This window comes from Thermobia domestica, chromosome 5 (assembly GCF_964235325.1).
Source record: "Thermobia domestica chromosome 5, izTheDome1.hap1.1, whole genome shotgun sequence".
Classification (NCBI taxonomy): Eukaryota; Metazoa; Arthropoda; class Insecta; order Zygentoma; family Lepismatidae; genus Thermobia; species Thermobia domestica.
Window position 1 is genome coordinate 87,790,008 of NC_137458.1, and position 25,791 is coordinate 87,815,798.

General features: G+C 33.8%; 3 protein-coding genes across 5 annotated transcripts in view; 1 reads left to right on the forward strand and 2 right to left on the reverse strand.

Annotated features, from left to right (window-relative positions):
* The window catches only part of LOC145685984 (32 kDa beta-galactoside-binding lectin-like), a 200,589-nt gene extending 196,144 nt beyond the window's left edge, over positions 1–4,445 (reverse strand). The window contains exon 1 of one of the 2 annotated variants that reach the window (XM_081758791.1): positions 4,195–4,445. In XM_081758791.1, the coding sequence (XP_081614917.1) occupies positions 4,195–4,416 (222 nt within the window). In that variant the 5' untranslated portion in view covers positions 4,417–4,445. The remainder of the gene's footprint in view (positions 1–4,194) is intronic. The other variant, XM_081758789.1, reaches the window with a different exon arrangement.
* A 6,536-nt stretch (positions 4,446–10,981) lies between these two features.
* LOC145685159 (histone-lysine N-methyltransferase SETMAR-like) lies at positions 10,982–11,587 on the forward strand. The gene has a single exon (XM_081757512.1). The coding sequence runs from the start codon at positions 10,982–10,984 to the stop codon at positions 11,585–11,587; it is 606 nt and encodes a 201-aa protein (XP_081613638.1).
* A 1,635-nt stretch (positions 11,588–13,222) lies between these two features.
* Positions 13,223–25,791, reverse strand: part of LOC145685986 (HMG box-containing protein 1-like) — a 39,707-nt gene continuing 27,138 nt past the window's right edge. For both annotated transcript variants that reach the window (XM_081758792.1, XM_081758793.1), the window contains exon 7: positions 13,223–25,092. In XM_081758792.1, coding sequence (XP_081614918.1) covers positions 24,942–25,092 — 151 coding nt within the window. In that variant the 3' untranslated portion in view covers positions 13,223–24,941. The remainder of the gene's footprint in view (positions 25,093–25,791) is intronic.

Below are 25,791 nucleotides of genomic sequence, written 5' to 3' on the forward strand. Positions count from 1 at the left end.
AACGTTCACAAAAAATGCAGTAACGATTGAGACCTTTTAGTCGCCAATTAGCGTTGGTGGGTGATCTGGCGCCCTAACTAAATAACCTAATACCTCACAGTTTCTTTTCCGTACAAGCGAAAATTTTGCGATGATGAACTAACGATTGCGACCACTTTGGCGCCAATCGACGTTTTGTTGGGGAAGGGGGGAGAAGACATCTAAACTAGATATCCTAATATCTCTCACTTACTTTGTGCACAAACGTTTGAGATTATTTCGGTGAAATTCGGAAAAGCTGGAGGGTGGCTGTCTAAATAGACGTGATTTTTCGTATTAGAACTAAGAATTCTGCCACTAACCACAGTGCCCCAGAATGAAAAGTGTTAACGAACAAGAATACAACTCTTTTCTGAGTTTCCACACCTTTTATTTTGCTTGAAAGATAAAGTGACTTTTTTAGGAAGGAAACCTTTGACTAGCCTGCGAAAACGGAAACAAAGTTGAATATTAGAGACATGGGATGGGGACAATCCTGAGCTATAGATGTACACTCATGTCCAAAATGATTGTCGCATATCTATAACTGTCTTCTTGTAAGAATATAATTTGATAATGATTTTGCAGGGTACTTTTAATACTGATACTATGTGTGTAATCGGGATATGTGTATTTCTGATAAATTTTATAGGAAAAGAATTATAAATACGAAAATTATAATGTGTAAAACAAAATGTTGCTAAATGGACAGGAAAGTTTTATTTTCGTTTTATTTTTATTTTCTGCTCTTTTAACATGAAATTTGCCATATACATGTGTTTGCCGATTATACACATACTAACATTATAAGAAATACCGGGCGAATTCGTTATCAAATTATATTCCTACAACAATATATTTATAGAAAGGCGACAATAATTTTGGACATGAGTGTACATCACTCAGGTAAGTGCTGAAAAAACTAATAAAAAGACAAAATTTGTTGTCGGTGGATTATACAATGGATTTGATTTTTTGTAGTTAACATTTATAGACTCTTTTTAGGTTTTGGAAGGCCACCTTGGAGTTATTATTATTATTATTATTATTATTATTATTATTATTATTATTATTATTATTATTATTATTATTATTATTATTATTATTATCGCAAAAATACTTTGAGCTCATGCGTGGCTAAGCGACTAGCGTTTCTCGCCTTTGGCGTAGGTTCGATTCCGGCGGAAGTTTATATGGTTCCGATTCTACGTTAAGCTGTAGATCCAAGTCTCATATTGCCTCGGTGTTGAAAAGAACGCTAAATTAAAAATCAAATCAAATCAAATCAGAGAAACTTAGTTTAACGTAGTACGTTATGCTCTGTATACTAAAGGAGAGGGATGATTAATGAAACTTATTACAGAAAAATTGATGTAATTAGAACGTCGGACAGAACACGAAAGCCCAACGAAAGCCCAACGAATACCTAGAGATCTCATGGCCTGGAATAAACCCAGGGATTCTTCGTGCGAAAGGCATACGCCTAGTAATAGTAGTAATAGTGTGCTCAAATAATTCGAAAAAAATGTTAAGCAAAGTTTCAATATTTGTTTCCTTAGCATTCGTAAATGGCACACGTACTATCTTTCCTTATATTTGAAAAGCCGCTACCAGCTGATAAATTGAGTGATCTTGGCACTAGATTTGTAAGAAGTATCCTTGCAGGTTCGAGCTTCGCTTAGAGCATAAATGTTTATTATCACTAATTTTAACATTAAAAATAATAATAAAAATATATTAAGTATTGAATATTGGTTAACCATTCTTAGCAGGGTGCGAAATTATGAGTGGCGAGAGTGTAGACAAGTATATAAAACAAGAAAAGAAACTTCTTTGCAGTGGAACGTTTCGAAATTGAGGTTTCACGTATTTGAATACCAATAATCATTAGCCTATGTAAAATTAAGGATATCGCTAAGCACTAGTTCATTCATTAAATATACTTAAATAACTGTTAATTATATATGAATTATTGTGCTTAATTTGCAAATTTCTGACACTGGTGTCACTTTATTCACATACACCCAATAATGGGGAATATTCTAAAAAAAATTAAGTGGTTCAGTGATAGAGCGTTCACCTATTCTGTATGGGGTCCTTGGTTCGATCCCAGCTCGCGTCAAGTGAACTTTGTAGTGGACAAACACCGTGTTGGGGGTTTTCTCGGAGTTCTCCCGTTTCCTCCCACTTTCTTCATTCCACAATTTCATTTATTTCTCATCATCACTGTTTCCTTTAGCCTGCCGGCATAACTGTGAGACGTAAAACTTAAAAAGATTTCGTTTCATTTCAATTTTAAGTGGAAGTAATTCCCCCAGGATTTCGCATCCTGATTCTTAGGCTTTTGGGGAATACAGATTAAAATAAAATGAAATCTTTCAGTTTAACGTCCCACGATTATGCCATTTAGACTAAGCAAGACGGATGATTAAGGTAAGTGAATAATGATGAATGGGTGGAATGATGATGAGAATTGGTGAAATGATAGTGTAGAAGGGAACGGAAGTACCCCGAGAAAAACCACGAACACGATGTTGTAGAGCACAGACTTATTTGGCCGGGAATCGAACCAGGGAACCCACGCACCAGAGGTAAGGAAACTACCACTGAGCCACCGCGCTCACCATCGGTTAAAATAATGTCATGGAATGAAGCAGCTGTCAACAGGAACTGCGGAAACAACCACATATGAGTTTTTTCTTTTTTTTTAATGCATAACTTTATACTTATCTATATTCATGTCCATATCTTCTTCTCCGTAGTAGGTTTACTTTCCCTTTCTCCTCTCCCTCTTTCGCTCAGCTTTGATGACAAGACATTGGTTCGAATTTAGGTCATTCAAAAAATGAAAATGAAATGAAATCTTTAATTTTACGTCCCACGATTATGCCGGTTAGGCTAAAGGAGACGGTGATGAATGAAGAAAGTGGGAGGAAACGGGAGAACCCCGAGAAACCCACGAGCACGGTGTTTGTCCACCACAAAGTCCATATGGCGCGAGAAGGGATCGAACCAGGGACCCCAAGCACCGGAGGTGAACGCTCTACCACTGAGCCACCGCGCCCCCTTAGGTTATTCAAGCTTGATGTGTTCATTTAAGCTACGCATATCATGAACGAAAGGTAAAGGAATGAAGACATACTAAAGGAAGCTAATGAAGGACGACAGATCATGAAGATAATAGGAAAAAGAAGAAACAGCATGCTTGGCCATCTTCTTCGGCACCCTGGTTGGATCACCGTATTGATAGAGGCAAAGGCAGAAGGAAGACCAGGAAGAGGAAGATCAAGGATAGAATATTTAGATGCAGTTACGAAGGAGAGACCTTATCAAAGTATAAAACAGCTCTTCCAAGGGACAGAAAAGTTTTAAAATTTCCATCGGAAAACGACCATTAGGAAGACCTAGGCGCAGATGGGAGGACAATATTAAGATGGATCTCGCAGAGATAGGAATGCAAAGTAGAAACTTGATCCAATTGGCTAAGGATAGAAGTCAGTGGACAGCTTTTGTGAACGCGGCATTGAACCTCCGGGTTCCATAGGTCATAGAGTTAGTTAGTTATGTACCCACCAACCTATAATTCAGGTGAACAAGAAGAAGTGGAGAACATCGTGTCTGTGTTTTTTTCGGGCTTCTCCCGTTTCCTAGCATCATTTTATCAATATTTCATTTTCATTAATTATCCTTCTTAGGCACCATCATGGAACGAAAACTAGGAAATTTAATTTCGTTTTCTTTCTTTCTCTCTCTTTCTCCCTGTCTGGAAAATTGGCTGAATATCACTGTTGTTTCTGAATATTCTCTTAATTACGAATATTGTGGTAGTGTTATGAGAACTTCTGAATAACAATAACAGTGAAAAGTGACTGCAGACGCAGAGTCATTTCTACATTACTGTTTACTTCGGTGAAGTAAGGCTTGAGTCAGCTGACAGGAATAAGAAAGAATCACGTGTTTCGCCAGCAAGACAGTAGGATACAGGAAATGATCGTAAACGTAACAAATCACCCAGTTAACATACGAGGAACGAATACAGCTGGTGATGTGCGCCTTCCCACTTTTCGGAATCCTTTCTACGCTCTGCTGAGAAAGTAATACATAACCTTGGACTGGAAAATCGTCATTACTTTGGCAAGCAGTGCGAAAAATAAAGAAAGGAAGCTAAATACTTACAGGATCAACAATTTGTCCAATTTCTGGAAATTGTGGTATAATAACAATATCATCCCCATTTGCCACCTCATCCTCTTGCCCCTCCTCCATTGCTTCATGCAGTCCGCTGTCACTGCGGCAAATATCCGCGCCGCACCTGTAACACCGTCCTTTGCAGTCCTCCATCCGACTGCATGCACAACACACAAACCTACACTCGCTCGCAGTGTTGCTAGGCAACATCTGAAATTTACCATGTTTCGGCGCATAAGACTAAAAAAGGAATAATTACGGTATTAGCAATAGTCTGACGCCTAACATTACATAGTGTTAGAAATGACGTGGATGGCTTAAAGCAAATATTGCGCACGCTTCTTTCAATGCAAGTCGTGTGAGACTTACACGTAAACAGACAGCACTATGAATCACATTTGCTGCTCTTCGTTCTGGGTTCGATATCCATTCTACATTAATAGCTTAAATATCTGCTGGATGTAAAATTTCATAAAAACTGATCGTTGGTACGTAAGATAAATTCATGATTAAGATGTTTGTTTAAATCCAATGCAATAATCATATAAGACTTTTTTCCATGAAGTATTTTTCCTTCTTTCTTTGTAAAGACGGCAAAAGTTCCTTCGTGGCTAAGCGGTTAGCGTATGCACATTTGGCGTGGGACTCGAGTTCGAGTTCCGGCGGCAGTTCACGTGCTTCGGATTCGATGTTAATCAGTAGATACAGTCTCATATAGCCTCGCTGCTGAAAGGGACATTAAACTCAACAAATCAAACAAATGATATCAAATAAAAGAGCCAATATTAACGACCAATAAAATCCAACAGCATAGGTCAATGTTTCTAAAACTTTTTTTTTCAAATGGAGCCCAGGATTATTAGATTGATTTGATTTTAGTTTAACGTCCTTTTCAGCAGCGAGGCTATATGAGACGGGCCCTAACGTGGAATCGGAACTACATGAGCTTCCGCCGGGAATCGAACCCGGGTCCCAGGTTTATTAGAATATTCTACGAACCACCTTACTTTTGTCCCATACGAAAACAAATTTATATACGTATAACCTACAGATACTATTATGTTTTCAACATATGTTAATACCAGTATAATATTTAAAAAACGGTACTAATTAAAATTAGTTTAATTTTACATTAATAGCTACTATCGAATAAAATACTCCTCCTAAATAGTTCAATGGTAGTAAAGCACCAGATTATTTGTAACAAAAAGGCGGAATAGTAGTAATAGGTGTTCCATCTAAGAACATTTCCTGGAAAGGAGAATAAACACTTCTGAAGTGACATAGATGGAAATAAAGTATACACGTTGGTTGCTTGATTATTTTAGAGTTCAGCGTTCTTTTCAGCCCCGAGACTTTATGAAACGTGGATCTATAGCTTAAAGGGGGAACCGAAACATATGAGCTTCCTTTGGGAATCGAACCCGAAACTCCTGGGTGAAACGCGCATATGCTAGAAACACTCATCCAGAACTACCCATTTAAATAATTTACTCAGCATTATAGTTATTACTGAAATATTTACTGATGAAATTATGAAAAAAAAAATCACCTGAGTTGGTTTTTGAGGAAAATTTTCAAAAAAAAAAAAAAAAAAAAACATCATCCCCACGCTCGTGGACTTTCTCCACACTCCACTATAGGGGAGCCTGCAAGAGAAGGTCTCTGACAGCTCGCAGTGAGGTTGCTACTGCTCACGTGTCAATGCTTTCTTCGGTACATCTATAGTGGCAACTTAATTAATAATGTAAGATAGAGTGACCGTGGTTGGTAACACTAGTACCAAAGTAGGGACTGCATTGTCCCTCCGCATGTGGTAAGAAACGTCAGAGACAATATCTTGTTGGCTCTGCTATAGTACAAATTAGTTATGTAATGTGGTCGGGGTATTAATGAAAAAATGTATTTATGAAATGTGAACAAAATTACTTTATTTGTTTTCGAGAGAATCTTCCGAGCAATCCATGGAGCATTAACTACTATCCCTCGTATATTTCTTCAGAACAGATACGTCTATAATATTTGGTCAGGTTGTTAATGAAATATATATTTATGAAGATAAACAAAATAATCTGAATCAATTTTGAGGAAAGTATTCACCACTATGAATAAACTATTCTTGTAATTTTCGCAGAAAGATGACTTATACCACAGTATAAAATTGTTAATATTGGTGTATGAAATATAAAGAAAATCGTGAGAATCGTTTCCGAAAAAAATCACTTTTCGTTCAACTTTCAGTAAACTACACTTATTTTTGGGGCAGGATGAAAATTCGAGAAACTCTTAATTTTAAAACTTGGTGCGGATTCCCTTAACGATATGATTTCCAGGCGAGTGAATATGTTAGATTAGGACTGACGAACGGATATTCAAAATCACATTTTCGGTATGTAGAGGTCATGAAACGTGTAAATCCGTTGAAATGTTGACTTCGATTTTTTTAATTTTTTTTTTTTTAATGATCATCATACTTCCTTCTCTCCTATCATCGCTCGGAAGTAACAAGGCAGTATGTGCATATCACACGGATTCTTTCATAATTTCAAATGAAAAAAGAACGAAAGAAGCATCAAATTGTTCATCTGGATGCACATAATGCTTTTAATTAGGTATCTCTGGTGGAACAGGAACGAAACCAGTAATTTTGAAAAGTAGTAGTTGGAGAATACCGCATGTTTTTTCATAACTTACGGTATTTTTACTCCCGTTCGATAGGTTGTATAAAACCTGTATATAATTCACAACTTGCGTAAAACCTTTATATAATTCAATTTGAAGTTTTTTTTTTTTAATAGGACTATACAGGGTGTTACAAAAAAGTGTCAAAATATTTTGGAAATAGATTCCTCACATCAAAATAATATTAAAAAGTTCATATGAACCTGTGGTCGGAAGTACATAGTTTCATAGTGCTGAAAATGTAAAAAAACTTTAAAGGTCCATAGTTCCACTACTATAGGACCGATCGTAGTCGGGTCAAGACATCACTGAGGAACTAGTATGTGAACTATCCAAATATTCATCTTTCAAAACCTTCGGTATTATACTTGTATAATCATTTTTAGAGAGGCTGTTTGGGAGTACTTTATCACTCTCCACCTACCTCTCTAAAAATCGGTGTGCAAGTACTGGAGCATTTTTAAACATGGATATTTGTATACTTGACATACCAGTTCCGACTATGATAGGTCCCATTGGAGCTATGAACTTTAAAAGTTCACTTGTTTCACATTTTCAGCACCCTATAACTCCGAAACTATCCACTTTTGAGCACAAGAACTTATGAACTTTTTCCCTTATTTTAATGTGGAGAATTTGTTCCCAAAATATTGTAACACTCTATATAGGTTATGACTAGGCTTCGGATTTTTAGGTCCCAAAAAATTCAAATTAGGATTTTAAAAAGTGCATTTTAGGATTTTATAGGTTTTTAAAAGCACCGTTAAGGATTTTAGCGTTATATTACTGAAAACGGAATATTACTACACTTTAAACACTTTGTTAGCTATTTCATACTTAAATGGTAACCTTAATTTAGTAAGCTTTATTCTAACCAGTCTTCTGCGTAATAAAAATAATAAAACTCTTCTTACCTTGGACTTTTTTTGATAGCTGAATTATAGTTTAACATATGTATGGCCTGTCGTACTATAGTAGTAGTAGTAGTAGTAGTTTTTTTGTCAGTTTTCTTATATTTGAAATTTTATACACCACCACAAATATCACTTCACTTTTCTAACGATACACTGAGGAAATACGAATGTTCAAATATTGTTTTTTCGGCACTTTTTATGTTTTCTATAGCGCAAAAAGTGGTCACTTCACTCTCTGTAATGGCACTGAACAACAAAATATTTGGCAAGATTTTCTGTTGTGAACTTTTTCCTGTCGTCTGACAAAATTCTCTTGAATGCAGAAAAACTGCGTTCCACATCACACGATGTAAGAGGCGCATATTTCATACTGGCTAATTCCTCGGGATTCCATAGCAAATTTTCTTGGACGTTGTCTCCACGAAGAATTTGGCCCACTAGTTGTATCTGTGTGAAATCAGGACTGCGTTTCAAAACCGCCTCCAACTTGTCCGCAATTTTTGTTCCAACTTCCCAGGTACTTTTTTCTCTTTCACTTCTTGAAGAATTTGAAGAGCTTCTGTTAGTGGAAGAGACTTCTCCAATTCAGTGATGGCTTGAGGCAGATGAGAAAAGTTGGCTTTAATGTAACTTAGTTGTTGTACAGCAAACTGTGACTTCAGTGCTTTTTTTGCAGACGTGATTGAAGCGGCTTCAATCTCGTCGAGCGAATCGATGACCTGAACAATGCTTTCAAAATTATCTGCATAGTACAGTGCTGTTGAGAGCCACGTTCCCCAACGGGACACAACGGGCTGTGGTGGCAGTGGTGTGTTTGGAGGCATATCCTTGAAGGTAGCCACTCTGTTAGGGGCTTTCAAGAAAACCTTCTTTACAGATGAAATTATGTCGTTGACGATTGGGTGTAATTCTCGAATGATTTCTGCTACACGATGAAGTCCGTGTGCTAAACAGGTGACGTGCAACATGCGAGGATGGAAAGCCTTCAAGCATTCACCCATTTTCAACATATACACTGCACTGTCTGTAACCAACAATCTCAGTCTATCTTTTTCTTCATTTGGGCAGGGCAATTATAAAGCTTTCTTAACAGCGATGGCCAACGTCGAATGGTTTGTTTTGGACAGTTCCTTACATAGAACACAAAGAAACATGCTGTGTGAAGGAAACCTTGTTATTGCATTGTTGAAAACTGGTTGACTACGTGTTTGAAAGTATTTTTCACGTTAAAAATAACTATAAAGAATCCTTTAGGACGTTATAGGTTCTAAAAACTAATTTAGGATTTTTTAGGTCCTAACTCCCCAATTAGGACATTTTAGGTCCTATAAAACTAATATAGTTCTACTTATAGCAACTTGAAATGTAAAGAAAACACGAATTTTTTGCATTCACTGTACAGGAATAAAATAGGTTCGAACCTAAGAATCCGGAGCCTAGTTATGACTGTCCATTCTGGAAATTTTTATTCATTAACTTTGACGCTGTGATGAAGGCCACATCATCAGGAAAAAAGGTCTCAATAATTATTGTGTAAAAGTATGGAAGTCGGAGGAAGCGTAAAATGTTACCCGCTGTAACTCTTCTGAGTATTGGGTAGATTGTAGTAAAAATAAACTGAAAGCAGATTTTGGTGTATCATTGAAATAATGTAGCAAGAGTTATATTTTGCATTGAGACGAGTGTTCCCGCACACTCTTCTGGTTTCGCCATTTCCTTTAGTAGGGGACGAGCCCCCTTGTGAGTCCGCCACTGTATCGACTTTAGTAGGAAATGCTTTAATTACACATGACCGAGTTTGTGGCGAATAATTAAGTTACAGCTCTCGCAACGTATAAACGTAGTTTACGCACAAGGAACATTTTATTTTACGTCATAGTGTAATAACTAATGAAAAAGCAGTGTGTGTTGCGGGGCTGGGATGACCGTTAGTGATAATAATAACTTTATGTTGGGTGCTGCGAACAGCTCTTAAGCAAAAGTATAACACTTGTAAAAATATAACATGCTATCACCTGACACAATAGGCTACAAGTAAAATAGTAAGTCAATTGTAAACTTAGGCCCCATGTCACGAGGTAAAAATATACAAATTCTTTAATTAATTTTTTTTAATTAAGATCGAATAAAAATGGTAAATGTACTAAAATAATATTTTCTGAACAATGTAAAAGTTTCAGTTTTAAAAAAAAGTTAGTATTACTTTCTAAATTTGCATGCCCTTGAAGCTAAAATATATCTCTTTTTTTGTCATATTCATTAAAATAAAATTACGTTTAATGTAACGTCAGTAAAGTGAATAAGATTAATTACAATCGATTTGCCTTTGTAGAATTCATCTTATGCTTCTATTAAAATATGTTTTACATTCATGTATAATTAATTCAAAAATTTTTAAAAAAAATTATTAAACTTATAAGAATAAAGTTTTTAATGTTATTACAATCGCCTGAGTTGTAAATCGGCACAACATATACTTGTTTCCACTTCTTACGGAATATTTCGATTTTCAATAAAATATTATGAATGTTCGATAAATTTGTTGCTATATCATTATCACAGGCTTCAATTATGTAGTACGAAATATTATTGGGTCCAGGGGTAGTGCTCCCTTTAATTTTTCTAATTGTTTGAATTACATCAGTTTCCGTGATATTTGGAATACAAATAGACATGCCTAAGTTGCTACTAAATTATCTCAACTTCATAACCTCACATTTTGTATATTGATTAGAATCTAAATTAAAAGAATTGTTAAAAAATCTTTAAAGATTCTGCATTCTCAATACTCATTAATACATCATCATATTTTATCCGCCTTGGAATTTGTCTTAATTCGATTTTTTTAAATGTTCTCCAGAAATATAAATTGTCCTTACTAATACTCTTCTCCATAGTTGAGAAATGTAATTTTCTTGCCTCAAGATATTTTTTTAAACAATATTTCTCAACTCGGAATACCTTTTATACCAAATATTATTGTCTAGCCTTTACAAAGTACGATGTAACCGAAAACGTTCTTCCCATTTTCGAGGTCCCATTAATCATGCGTTCATAGAGAGGAAACGAAATTACGCACCTGCCTGCTAAGCGATCAAGAATTAATCTGCTCATCGACCGTTAGTAATACTGGTACGTTACGTACAGAGCAGTAATAGCTCGCCCAGTGTCGAAGAGAAATGGAGGTATCGAAGCAGCATGTTCGCGTATGTTTGTTGTATGACTTTAAAGTGTTCCTGTCAGCTACTGCATCAAGTCGCTGCGTATGCCAGGCATTTGGGAAGAATGGTGCGAAAGAACGCACCGCCAGGTATTGGTTCCAGAAATTCCGTTCGGGAGATGCGAACTTTTCGGATGAACCTCGCAGTGAACAACCATATATATTAGATGACGAAGTCCTGAAAGCAACCATCAAGGACAGTGATTTAACGTGTGATGAATTTGCAGAAAGGTTCCATGTTTCCGCTGAAACTGTCAGACTGCACCCGCATGGGATAGAGAAATCAAACAAATTAAGCAAATGGGTACCTCACTCATTGTCGTCACCCAACAAGCTACGAATGACAGCCTGTTTGTCCTTACTCAGTCGGCACCTAAACACACACATCTTTGATCGCTTGGTCACTGGTGACGAAAAGTGGGTCCTCTATGACACCACCAAGCGTACTAGACATTGGTTCTCGCTACGTGACCCTGTTCCACACCTCTGCACCCACGAAAAGTTATGTTGTCTGTATGGTGGTGCATTACGAGCTCTTTCCACCTGGTCAGACCATCACTGCTGAATCGATTTTCTGCAATTCCGTACATTGCGGCAGGATTGGCGAATAGCAAGAGTGTGCTGTTCCTGCAAGACAATCCCAAATTACATGTGGCTAAGAGGACCCGGGAGATCCTTCAGTAACTTGGTGGAGAGACATTATGCCATGCATCATATTCAGTGAAAGTCGTATTAATTATAAGTTATTAAATACCTTATTAGGTACTATATTGTATGAAGCTATTCTTGTTGTGATTAACGCACTGTCAATAAGTAAATTACTGTGTGATGTATGGGACATTTGAGAAGTACATATATATTGAAAGTTAATAAGAAACAGTAAGACTTAATGCCGAATTTATCTCCTAATGAATGCTCCATTCGTCAAAAAGTTTGGGAAATCAATGATGAAAGTGTTATTTAGTAATCATTTCTAAAGAAGCAGAAAACCCAAGAATACAGGCCGGCCAGAAAAATGTGACAAGAAACTAAAATTTTAGTCGATAGATTGTGTTGTTCCTTAACATTTATTGTTTACAAAAAGATGTAATGGAAAGTACGATAGAATTTTTAAAATGTAATTAACAATAACAACTTCGCCCCTACACGTCAAAGGGTCTATCTGGTTGCAATGATATGAACAGACTTTAGGGGAGATGGCTGAAATTCGGATCAAATGTAGAAGAGGCTATGAAGATTCTATATTCCGAAAGCAAACTGTCCTAAAAATGGATGAAACAGTTATTTTTTTTTTTTTTTAAAAAAGCACAAAATGTTAACATTAATGTTAATGGAAAATCAATGAACAAAAATGAATTCATCCATATATATCTCAAAAACTATAAGGAGATGGCTAATTGAAAGCTTATTGCAAAAAACATAATGAAGAGCTTAAAAATGATGTATAGCACGTAAGAAAAATATGGATGAAACATTGTCAAAAAGCAAGTTATTTGAGTATAATAAATAATCATGATAAAGTATATGCCCTTTTTCGAATTATCCAGGGCTGAAGTTACGTGCTTGATATTTCTGACACCTGGATTTGTAATATCCAGACTCGATTTAGGAAGCAACTTGACTTTTGACCTGATCACGTGACACAGTCTGGTCCGCTCTTATTTGGCAGTGATAGTAGAACAGTCAATGATTATGTAAGTATGTAACATTTTTAGGTGTAGATATGACAATAAAATACATTACAGATTATGAAATATGTGAATATATTTTCACTTTTTTTTCATATACAAAGGCAATAACTTCTATTTAATATTGTTCAGATTATCATTTTCTTTCTTATAATTAAAACACATATAGATAATTATGTTGCATAGAGAAAAAAAAATTAATGTCACTGTCTATATAAAATTTAAAAACAAATTAAAACATGTATAGTACCTGAACTTTATCAGTTACTATGTATATAATTGCAAGGGAAATAATTCATAAAATTAAAGAATTTTAAGGATGGAATTGAATTTACCAGCTGAGATCTCATTTACTGCTCGTGATAACTAAACCCTGAGAAACACGCTTTTGAATATAACAGGAAGATCATAATTAATGATTTTCCACAAAACAGAAAAGGCGAGAAATCACAAAATCATACATACACGAGACTGCAAATATTCCGAAAACAACTATTTACTTTAAAAAAAAGAAAAGAAAAAAAAACTTTCACCAAAATACATCAACACTAATACACGATATCATAGCTGCCAAGTGCGTTGTTAAGTCAATAGCTCCTTATTAAAAATAAAATAATAATAAAAATAAATATATAGCACAAATTATATGGCAAACCACTTGTACAGAATCTATTTACTTTGTCACTGTAGAGATTTCTGAAAGCCTACCATACACTATCCAAGATTTATTTAACCGGTTTCTGGAATCAGAAACAAGTAAATAAGTTGTTTTATTTGAAAGTACCATTCCTTAGTTCGTAACAAAATCAATGGGAAAAATCGTCAGGATATTCCTAAAATCAGAACAGCGATACGATTGTATTGCTGAACACTCCGATTCAACACTGATATAGTGCAGTTACTCAAATCAAAGTACGTTAATTTTCAATCTCTGGCCATGTTCAAAAGATACAAGTGCGCATTCAACGTATTTCCGGAACTGACGTCATCTAGTGTGCGTCAAAAGGCCCAAGTTCACAAGTCTGCGAGCGTATGGTGCGTAGTGTGCGAGGATGTAGGCTACGTTTGTACTCGTTATGTACTTAGATGGTGGCTCCTCGCAGCAGGAACAACGATACTGTCAAAATGATATAATAATAAAATTTTAAAACGCATATTTTTAGTATTTTTGTTGAGGTGAATATTTGTTAGCTGATCTTATAATAATTAACTTGATAAATACTAATTAGTAATTCTATAAGTGGAATATCAAATTGTTACAAAAATAGCAAACATGAAATTCAAAATAGTGTAGGGAAAGCAACCAAATAATTTCTTCAAAGCTAGAATAATGAACACCTAGGTTATTCATCACTCTATGTCTACAGCTACAGTTGCAAATGTTTACTCGGAGGTAGACAGGCGGAATTTTCTAGTTTTAATTCTAAACAAATAAATTTCTTTCAAAGCTACCATATTTTTTTGTACTTGGTTTATTTAAGGTACCGTAATATGCCAATTACCGCATAGTCTGCATTTCTGACAGCTGACCAAAAGTGACATACAAGTCAAATTTCTTTCTACACATTTATCAAAGATTTCACAAATTCCTCTTAATTCATATAATTCCATTACTGTATCCACTATGAAATGATCATGAACACGTAAATCCTTCCGTGTAGCCGAACAATAACATACATACTTTTTTTTTTTTTTAAATAAAATTCTTATTATATTAGTAGTTTCTTTTATGGTTATACTTGGACGAGGGGATTTGTTTTGTAACTGAGTAACCATTTTCGCAGTGGGAAGCATGTAGAAGAGAGAGCGGGTGTATATCAAGATAGATGTTGGGCAATTAATAAATATTCCTTCGCGGAAGCATGCCTAACAAAATAGAACATCGCCAATGGTTAGTTGGTTTCTATGCTGTTATAAGTTTATTCTGCATATAACACAATGGGTATTCTGTGATTGCCTTTACGCTCCGCTCTTCTTAATCTGCGTGTGAGGTCCGAAATGACAAATATTTACAGGTACGGCAAAGATGTTGGTACACACGAAAGAAACACTTAAGTCATTTTATAGTTGCTCCATATTGTCAATCTATACAATATATTTATCATTACTATAACTGGAAAATTATTTTTCTAAGAAAAAAAAATTTAGTACGCGAAATTTTTTTTTTTGGGTTATAAATGTTTCATGTTCTACCACGATGATGCGCCGGAATGAAGTACGGATCAAAAGTTAACTTGAATGTACATAATCTAGTGGGCACTACATTTATATATTTCGAGCATGCTTGCTCGAAATGTGCACTTCATACTTTTGGACATGGCCTATAATGAGCGTGGATCTGGATTTGACTCCTGGTGGAAGTTCAATATCAACATTCTTTAACTAACGTCTTCACGTTCGTTCTTCCACTGTTGTCCCATTTCATTGTTTGTTTTATGCCCCTTGAGGTTAGCAATTGGCATTATCAATTCGTACTACAATTAAAGATCAATTTCTCGATCAAAGTGATTCACATCCATTTTTAACAATAGAGTGGCAGCTTCAAATGTGTGGGTGAAAGACTGGCCACCTCGCTTTGTAACGGAGATGTATCGGGTATCTCGGGATTGCATTCTGGAGCCATTCATTTTACGGTTTTCCTCCTCAGTTCGGCAATGTGAACGTTAGGAAGGTACCTTCAAATACAGGCGTTAATTATTGCGTTAGTACGTTTTCTCCAGGTCTCTGATATATCATTCTACACTCTACCAATTAACAGGTCCCCCATATTTTAAACTAAAGACTGGTACATCCTATGTAAATTTATACTAAAAACCGGGACTCTCTATGAAAATTCCCAGTACAGTCATGGTTACGCAGTTGCTTACTGGTAAATTGTCAGAAGTAATTAAATAATAGCTCAACACCAAACAAAGTGTTTTATTAGCTGTCTTTTTCAAATATCGCACGAATGATACTAACTTACGTTTTGGAGAAAAAGCGGGGCATGTGGAGAGTTTTGAACAATATTTGAGGGAACAGATAATGAAGGAACAGAGATCAGAGACTAAACCAGGACGTCTGAAAACCAACAGAGCGTAATAGCGGAACTTTAAATAAAACAGTTGATATTTACCAATCACGATAGATAGCAAATGGGATGAAGGATGTAGATGGCACAATAGGGAGTAAAGCGATCAGGTATCGATGTTTCATATTCTAGCAATAGTAAATTTGGATAATAACGTCCATATGACGTTGTCAATATAAATTTGTGGAAGTTTCCTAATCTAAAGTCATGTACACAATATAAGCGTAGAACAAAACTATAAATTTCATTTATTTACTTTTACTTTTTCAATACTTTTTTACTTTTTCAATTTCACAGGAAAAGTAGGTAAATTATTATAAAATAATATTTCCTAATACTGCTCTCAGAATACATACAATAATGGATCTGAAAATGAAACTTACGGATTCAAATAATAAATATTTTGTCTACCGAAGAAAAAAATGAAATGACATCTGTTTTACGTACCAGGATTATGCCAACTAGGCTAAAGGAGACGGTGATAATGAGAAATGAAGGAAATGGTAGAATTAAGAAAGTGGGAGAACCCGAGAAAACCCACGCACATGGTGTTTGTCCACCACAAAGTTTCTAGGCGCGAGCTGGGATCGAACCAGGGACCACATGCACCAGAGGTGAACGCTCTACCACTGAGCCATCTACCGAAGAAAAGTAATAAAGCCTGTACAAAGAATGATAAACACTGCTACGATCAAAACAATTATCAACGGGTGACTTAGGCATTGGCATAAATTTTGAATACACAAACCTTTCTATTAGCACATAATTCTAAAAACAAACAATGTAATTCTGTAAATTACATCACCTTTTCTTTCAATTAATATTCATCTACAAAATACTAATAACATATGCAAGACTTGGAAAACAAAAGCGTGTTTCTCAGTTATGCAACACCTCGCTGCTATCTTCTCTAATAGGTAACAAAACATATATTTATTCTAATGTATACCTTAGTTAAGTTGCAACAAAATACAAAACTCTCATCTACAAAAAAACATACATATTTGCAATGAAATTTGTGAAGCTTTGTTAGACATGTCTTTAGTAAGCTACGCCTTCATTTACATTAATGCCGCTACTCAAATGAGAACTTAAAAACAGCATTTTGATAAACTATATAACGAATTTTAAAACTGGATTCAACAATTCAACAACTACTAGAGACACCACCACAGAATACAATTACTTTGTCATATTAATAACACTGATAGATCAGTTACGTATAAACGTAACCTACAAGATGGTTTGTACTTTACTTTAATCGAAGGAATGATATTATTATTATTATTATTATTATTATTATTTTTTTTGACCTGCAAAATTTTTGGGAAGTTTTTTGTTCGTTATGAAAAAGAAAAAGAATGAAATTAAATTTTTGAGCTTTACGTTCCACAGTTATGCCACCTAGGCTAGAGGAGACGGTGATGATGAGAAATTAATGAAATGGTGGAATGAAGAAAACGGGAGAACCCCGAAAAAACCCCACGAGTACGGTGTTTGTTCACCACAAAGTCCACACAGCGCGAGCTGGGATCGAACCAAGGACCCCAAGCGCCGGACATGAACACTCTACTACTGAGGCACCGCGCTCGTTATGAAAAAGACTGGACCATAAATTATTATAAAGTTTTCTTTGCAAGTTAAAAGCAAAACAATACAGAAGCATGTTCACATTAAATTGTGAGTAATTTTTGCCGATTAGTAATTTATGTTCATTTTTTTTAAAGTTCTGTTTTAGTGCTATTAAAATTACAATATTTGATCATTTTCTTTGAATAAAATAATTCAAAGATAGCTGATAACTTTTTAAGCACGTGAATAAATCAATACTTGACTAATGAGGAACAAGTACACAGCAAAAAAATGAGATGTTTAAACACAAATTCTCAATACCAAGAACATAGCCTTTCGCGCATATCAGAAATAACTATTTACTAGCTGTGAGAGTTTCTATTAGTTTTTGTTGGCTGATATAAGCAACGTTTTACGCAGTATTTTTGGCATTTACACCAAGTAACGAATAACGTACTATGTTTTCTGTAATCGGTAACGAAAATAGTTTTGTAAGCCTTTTGAATTGTCTGACAACAGTTACATGAACAGCATTTCTGCCATTTGTTGTTCTTATGTGCTAGGGCATAAGAATAACAGATAAAAACAACAGCGGCAGAACCAGTACTCGTGTAACTGTTTCAGACAATTCACAGGCTTACAAAACTATTTTTGTGACCGATTACAGAAAACATAGTACGTTATTCGTTATTTGGTGGAAATGCCAAAAATACAGCGAAAAGCTTTCCTTATACTAGACAACAAAAACCAATGGAAACTCCCGCATATAATTCTGTTCATCTGAGTAAGATTGGTATATGTCTCATTTTTGGATATATTTTTTTCGTTAAACGCTAATAACCTTTTAAATTTAACAGCATTTATACGTTCTCCATTATTATCACACACTTGTTTCTTCCTTAGTCTTCACAGGTATCAAAATTATACAAAATATGGGTTGTATAACTTTTTCATAAATGGCAGAGTTACGAACCATTAAAGGTAGCTTTAGTTTTGTACGCAAAGTTATGCTCCATTTCAAATTCATTTATTGCAATCGAATTCTTATTTCCTTTTTATTTTCATTATAGGAATTCATGAGCTAGAAAAGTCAACAAGCATGGAAATAAAAGAAGGAAACCAAAAGTATAAAAGTAAACCAAATAATATCACAACCATAATTATGATTTTTCATGAATTTTGTACGTTTTTATTATCTATGTGTACGGTCAATGCAATCAAGGATTAGTCACGGCAACCTGACAACGAGATGGAAAGTTAAATTTCAATTATATTAATAACGTTATTTTTTAAACATAGTTGTTCTATTGACTACTACTATTAAAAGATTTAGTGGTTGAGCTAAAGGCCCTGTTCCCTCTCGAATATGTTTGCTCAAAGAATATCTTGAAATGTAGTTTGAACGATTACTTCAAACCAGCTATCGATTCTATATTACCGTATTTACGAATTGTAAATAGCAATCGTTTCTCACATTTCTTTTTAAATTTATAGACTTAAATCATAAATTTATTTCGAGTTTCCGAGGTGAAATGAAACTGAGCGTAACTTGAATGAAAGTGAGTTGTCGTTTGAATTTTTCAGTTTGAGAGTGAGCTCAACTCTGTGTCTAAAATATGTATAAAAAATTATTTTTAGATTAGCTAAGATTACTTTCTTTGGTGAAATTTTATAACCCTGGAAACTATTGTTGTTAAGAACAAGGATATACGGAAGCAAAACGAAATTCATGTTTCTTTCACACGATTTTATACGATTTAATCTACCTCTACCAGGAAAAAAAAAAAAGGTCTCTTTAAACTTCTAGTGAAGAAATAAACGAACATACTTTTAGTATCTAGTATGACATACAAAAAGCATGAATCAAAGAAGAAGAGATTAGAAATTCAGGTAATTAAATATAAACCCGATTACTCTAATTAATAAAAAAATTGAATTTGACTTATACATATCAGTAACATGAATGAAAATACGGCTAAACATATGACTCCCACCGCCGAAAGAACTGTGTTATTATCCAAGAAAGATTTTAAATATTATTTACTGTTATCATTCAATCTTATATCAATAAACAAACTGATTTAATTTGACACTTTAATTCTTGACAAAGTTACTTTTATAAACTATGGTGATGCCTCCAGTAGTAAATAGCAGTAATTTTTGTAAGTTATTACATCCAAGGTATAAATATGGAACATCCAAACGATATATATAATTCCTTTTATACATTAGCGATGCGGAAGCATTATATCAAAAATCTGCTTGCGAAGTCTTCTTACACAATGCGCAATTCGGACTTCTGTATACAGAATCATATTAAGGCACATATAAAAGGCATGCACACAACTGCATCGAATTTTTTTTCTCACTTCATCATAACGTGACCAAAATATCAGTACGAAGGAATGCATATGTAAAAGTAAGCTTTACATGGTAGGAAATATATATAATACTCTAACTCCAGGATTTGCTGCACTATATTAATCTTCAATGGACACTATTACTTTTCTTGTAATTAACGATTACAATACCACGCTCAAGTTTTATTTCTACTTTGCTAATATATCCCAAATAAGCGCACAGCGCACGGAGCAATACCCTATTTATTTTAAAATTTCATTTACGTATACCTTAAAAAGCACAAAGACGCTGACAGAAAACACCAGCCACTATCTTTGTGTTAACATACTAACTTATTCTAGTGCAGTATATATTAGATATAGGTTCATTTAAACGTACCAATCCCGTCTAACGAACAGTCAAATGACCAATTACTTATGGGGCTTCTTTTATCAGGCATTTTATGGGAATTTACGTAGTTCTTTAGATACTTACCGTATTTTGAAGGACACAGAAATCTCTTCGAAAGATCAAAAACACTAATAAGGAGTACCATAATGGAATACTTCTTTTCTCAGCCAAAGTACATATTATATATATTAGCGATACTATAATAATACCACATATTATTGTTCTTCAATAACTTCCATGCACTGACATTTTAAGCGAGCTGAATTTTGTATTTATTATTTCAAATATAAAAGCTATTATGAAACAAATGAAGTATAATTCTCTGCGAACTTTGAATGTACAGGATCTTCCAAGTTACAATCGTCTGATACCTACGTGAATGAGTCCGAATTAATATTTAAACTCATAAATATATAACTAAATTACTAAAGAAACCGACGATGAATCAGGAAACGTAAGAAATAATCACTGTCGAATTCTACTGGACAAAATGAATTATCCAAATAAATAAATAAATTTTAAGAAACCTTGATATGAAAGCAATTACGAAAACAATACAACACGTATGTCTACAATTTATCAATTTCCTAAAACACTTTATTGTTCGCGAAAGATTGATAAGATAGAAATAAAAAACAACCACAGTAGTCAACGCTCACTAAACTTCTAATCAAAAATTGAACATGCAACATAAGACGATCTTATATTTTATCTACACTTTGTTTTCTTTGTCAGTAAGACTGAATTTAAAAAATAATAATATAATAATATTGTATTTGAACAAGTAATTACGCGAATTTTGCCTAGGTTACTGAAACTGATACATCTATATTTTTAATTCAACAGAACTACAGACAACATAATGATGTTTTTTAAGCATGTGAAACAGATGTAATGTCCAGTTTTCTCAATAGATATGAAATATGGTATAAAGCTTAATACATAACTATGCATTCCTTCGTTCCATTCATATTACATCAAAATCAAGCTTCTTTTTTAAAGTTTTGCTATTCTTTTTCTTAGCGCAAGTTTATTTTAATGCCATGAGATCAGAGTAATTAAAATTATTTGAAAAGTACAGAAACAGAAACTAACACATTCTCAACCTGAAGAAGGAAATCGAAGTAATTAAGCACTTCTATTAATAACCCTTACAAATTTTTTTCAAGTACAATCTTAAAAAAAAAAAAAAAAGCTTATTTAAACAATATTTTTTTTACCTTGTAACAAAACAAGTACTCAAGCTTCCCTAAATACGTCTTCCATTCCTAAATTTAGACAGGAATGCCGGCAAGACACAAATAGCAATAAAAAGCTGTCTAATTCACTACAAAGGAGGAAAAAAGAACGCTTACTTAAACATCACTCTCCTAGTTCTTCACAACGTATGCTTTCCCTCTACCTCCATTCACATTTATATTTCTCAAGTTAATGTAACATCTACACATTTAACTGTGTACGAGAAATAAACCGTTTCTAGATACTTCTGCTTATGTACTTTTCAAATGTGACTGATGAATACAAAAGCCATTATATAATACATTAAAAGTATATAAAAATGTACAAACACATTGTTAGCAGACTGCTTGTCTAAAGGTTTCCACATGAATCTGTCAGAAATCCGCTGAGATCAATTATACAGTAATAAATGGAAGCTACATACGCGCACGCGCACACATTAAAAAAAAAAAGCTACTGATTATCACAGTCGATAATAGTTTGATATATCTACGAACTTTCTCATTTTATAATTTTTCTCTTCATATAATTAGGCAGTTTCAAAGATATAACAGAATAAATTGTTCACGACTACAGCATCTTTTAACACAAGTATATACATATTACAGCAGTGTCCAAATGTATTTTTAAAGAAATTAAACGGAACATATATTGTGCCTGAACAATTCTTTGCACATGTGTTATCAATACAAAACATATTACTGTTCTTCAACCATGCAAACTTTTACCAATTATATCCTTAAGTTAATTTGAGTATTTGCTATAGACAATACTGCACAAATGCTGTATAAATGTTACACGATGCAGGAAGGTAAGTTAAATTTTAATAGTTATTGAACTTCTGTGTTAAAAAATTTACTATAGATTAACTTCTTAGTCGGACATTCCCTTCCTGCCTTATTTCAACAAATACTCTGCATACCATAGTACGATCCTGACGCTCAACAGTAGAACCGGAAGTGGCGAACGAAGTGCGCGAGGTAGTTACGGCACTGAAGACAACCACAATAACCCTTATTACTTAAATAAGGTAACAAATGTTGAATAAAAGAAACAATTTAAATGCAGTATTGACTGCCTTACTACAACAAATTTTGAGCTGAAAAAAATAATGTTACCACAGAAACGTACGCAAATGATAATATCATACCATGTAATTGAGCGTCTCTTGCACTAACCTATTATGAAGTTGTTATTTTAACAATAAAAGCATTATTCAAACTGAAAAATATTATGTTTCAATCAAACGTATACACACTTTTAGAAATGAACAAGACATCCTTTGGAGAAAGAATTTCACTCATTCAATATATAAATGCACATCAATCATTATATCTTAGCGTATGATGTCAAAGGCCATAGAAAGGTAGTCAAAAACATCCATATGATTAAAACAGGCGATAACTTTCGATAACTTTCTTTACATTAACAAAATAATTTATACAAATGCCAATAAACAAATAAACACTGCTTTGCGACAACAATTGGAACGAACTGTCATGCTCTAAACTTAATCTGAGTAGGTACGATTTTAAATATTCTAGTATATAGCATGTATAATTTCATGACCGACACTCTTATCGTAACAAATAACAGATTAACTCTAAACTGATTTTGAAATTGATTCTTAATTCAATTAAGTTAGAGAAACACAAAAAATGCAACAGCAGAGGCAGCAAATTTTTAACATAATGTTTCAAAAACAAATCAGTAATTTGGCTTCATAACCTTTCTTAAATAAGGAAATATATTTTACGACGTATTAATAATGAGTATGATTATCAGGAGACATACTATCACAACTAAAATATACATCTATATGTATACTTCAACCAATGATTATCTTTCATATTTAAAAAAAACAGCTTTAGCCAATGATAGATCTTTTCACGCAACTATTCCATAAATTTCGTTCTAACAGAGCTGTGTAACTTTACTTTGATTAGAAAATACACTATTACTAGCAACAACTACTACAGGAGTAACTGTATAATAGAATCATTATCACTGTAAACTTTCTACATAACGAACCATACAGAAATAATCACAAACTCTCTATGTATATATATGTATACAAATTAGAAAAAAATCACAAAATTACAACAACTACCTATATATATATCTATATATATAAAACATATACGTAATAATTCAAACAGAACACTCTTTCTTAAGAAGGAAAATTACACTGTGGGTGATAAAGCTATTTCATTAAGGCACTATAGAGAAATTTAACAAAACTGTATTCTGAAAACACCATGAAGCCAACTCCTTGCGCAAAATAATCTTTACTAACGATCAACAGAAGAAACGAAATGCAAACCTTCCCAACGTCTATTCTGTTAGTCAAGGCACTAATAACTGTTCTGATTACTATATAAGGGATAATACTTCTTACACAACTACATAGAGAAGTAAAAATAAAATAATGTAACAAAGTATATACAGAAATATCATCCACTCTATATAATTTTCTTACTTTCTCTCTCTCTCTTTTTCTCACACATACAAACACACGTTTTTATTTATTTATTTATTTTTTTTTTAAAAAAAGATCAAGTGAAAGACTTGGTTTATATGAATAAGAGATCATGTTTCCTTATGCTTTCGTCCTATGTCACAAAGCTTTGGCTTTCATAATTGACGCCAAAATGCTGCACTAACATCGTCAAGTCTAAATAACGACTTTCCAACTGAAACGTTTTATAAATCGACCTCTCAACGTTCGTAGCACTACATGTCACAATCAGGAAGCACCTATTGCTATAAAACGCTCACTTTAAAAAAATCTTTGGATATAAAAAAATGTATATTAATATATGGCATATTCACAAAACATTAGAGCATTTAGTAGTATGGATATAAATATATACATCATATACATATATATATATATTTCTATCTTCTCTTAGAATTAACTATGGATCTAGTTCATTCTGAAATACAAATAATTTGTTTAATATACAATCTCTTTATGTTCCAAGATGATAACGTGTAACACCAGTGATTCTTTTCAAAAGCAACAGAAAAAAAAAAGTTTTCCCAAAATTACACAATTGATTATACACGATTACACAATTACGCATCTTTTTGTGTACTAAACTTCTGATATACGGGTTGTGATAAAAAATTTTACTGGATGTCATTACATAAATTATTCCTAAAATTTTCATATAACACTGGACGATTAAAAAAAATACCACAACTAAAGTAAGGCAACGAAAGATTTAGTCTAAAAAAAATGTATAAAAAATCTCGAAAACTTCTTTTCAAAACATTTCTACTTTTGATAATAAATAGAACATATGGAGAAACCAACACTAAATATACAAATTAAGTAATATTACTGGAAAACTCTGAATAGAAAATCACTTATCGATATATGCAAACTCTTTCCTATGAGTGTAGCATACTAGAGACACAACAATGATCTATACATCTTTAAATCCTGCTGTAACGCAGGCACTTGAACAATAGTGAATGCCTTAATCTATTCTTCGAATATAGACGGTTTGCATACTATTCTTTCTTCAAATTTTGAGCAGTCAGATAAAGCTGTGTTATCAGTCAACCTCTAATCTCTGCAATAAGCTAACTACTTAGCTTGTTGAATGAGAACGCTTCCGTTTCCAGCAGTCTGGATATAAACGCTTCTGCTCTTGAGCCAAAGTACGAGCTTCCTGAACGTAGTATTCCTTTTGTTGTGGCGCCAACTTTTTCCAAGCATCACCTAACATCACACTGATTGCTCTGAAAAATACAAATTCATGAAAATAAATAAACTGAGTTCATGTAAAAAGTTTTACATTCGTTCGTAGCATAAAGTACATATATTTAGGCCGCAGAAAATTACCACCACCAAACTTCAGGAGATATTCCTTATAGCCTTCAGTTACGAACCACCGAAATGCAAAACATCAACTTTTAAAACATCCAAGCTTGAAAATTATGAGACCTATCGCATTTGATTTAAGAAATTACTTAGAAACTATTATGCATTCCACCTAAATAGTCATACTTCATAATCATCCGGTCCGGCGCAACGAATTGTACACAGTAATACGGATATATCACAATATTCAAGTACGTAACATTTAAAACTCACTTAATTTCTCTAACAGTAATAGAAAATTACTAATTTAAAGTTTTCCTTTTTGATGCAACAATATTATTTTGAAGAGTTATGTAACCAAAAGTTTGATGATGATTAAGTTGAATCGAACTTTGATATTAAAATATAACTTTGTAACAATTTTAGGACGTACTAATTTGCTCCTTGCTCCTGTATAAGAATAAAAATTACAAAAATACTAACAAGGGAAGTATCAATGAGCTCATATCGAAACCTACCGTAAAATTTCACTCAGAGGAAGGAGGTCCCACAGAAAGACCACACACAAAAAAGCAGCTGCGTTTTTGAATTGGAATTAACCAAAATGGCAGATTGAA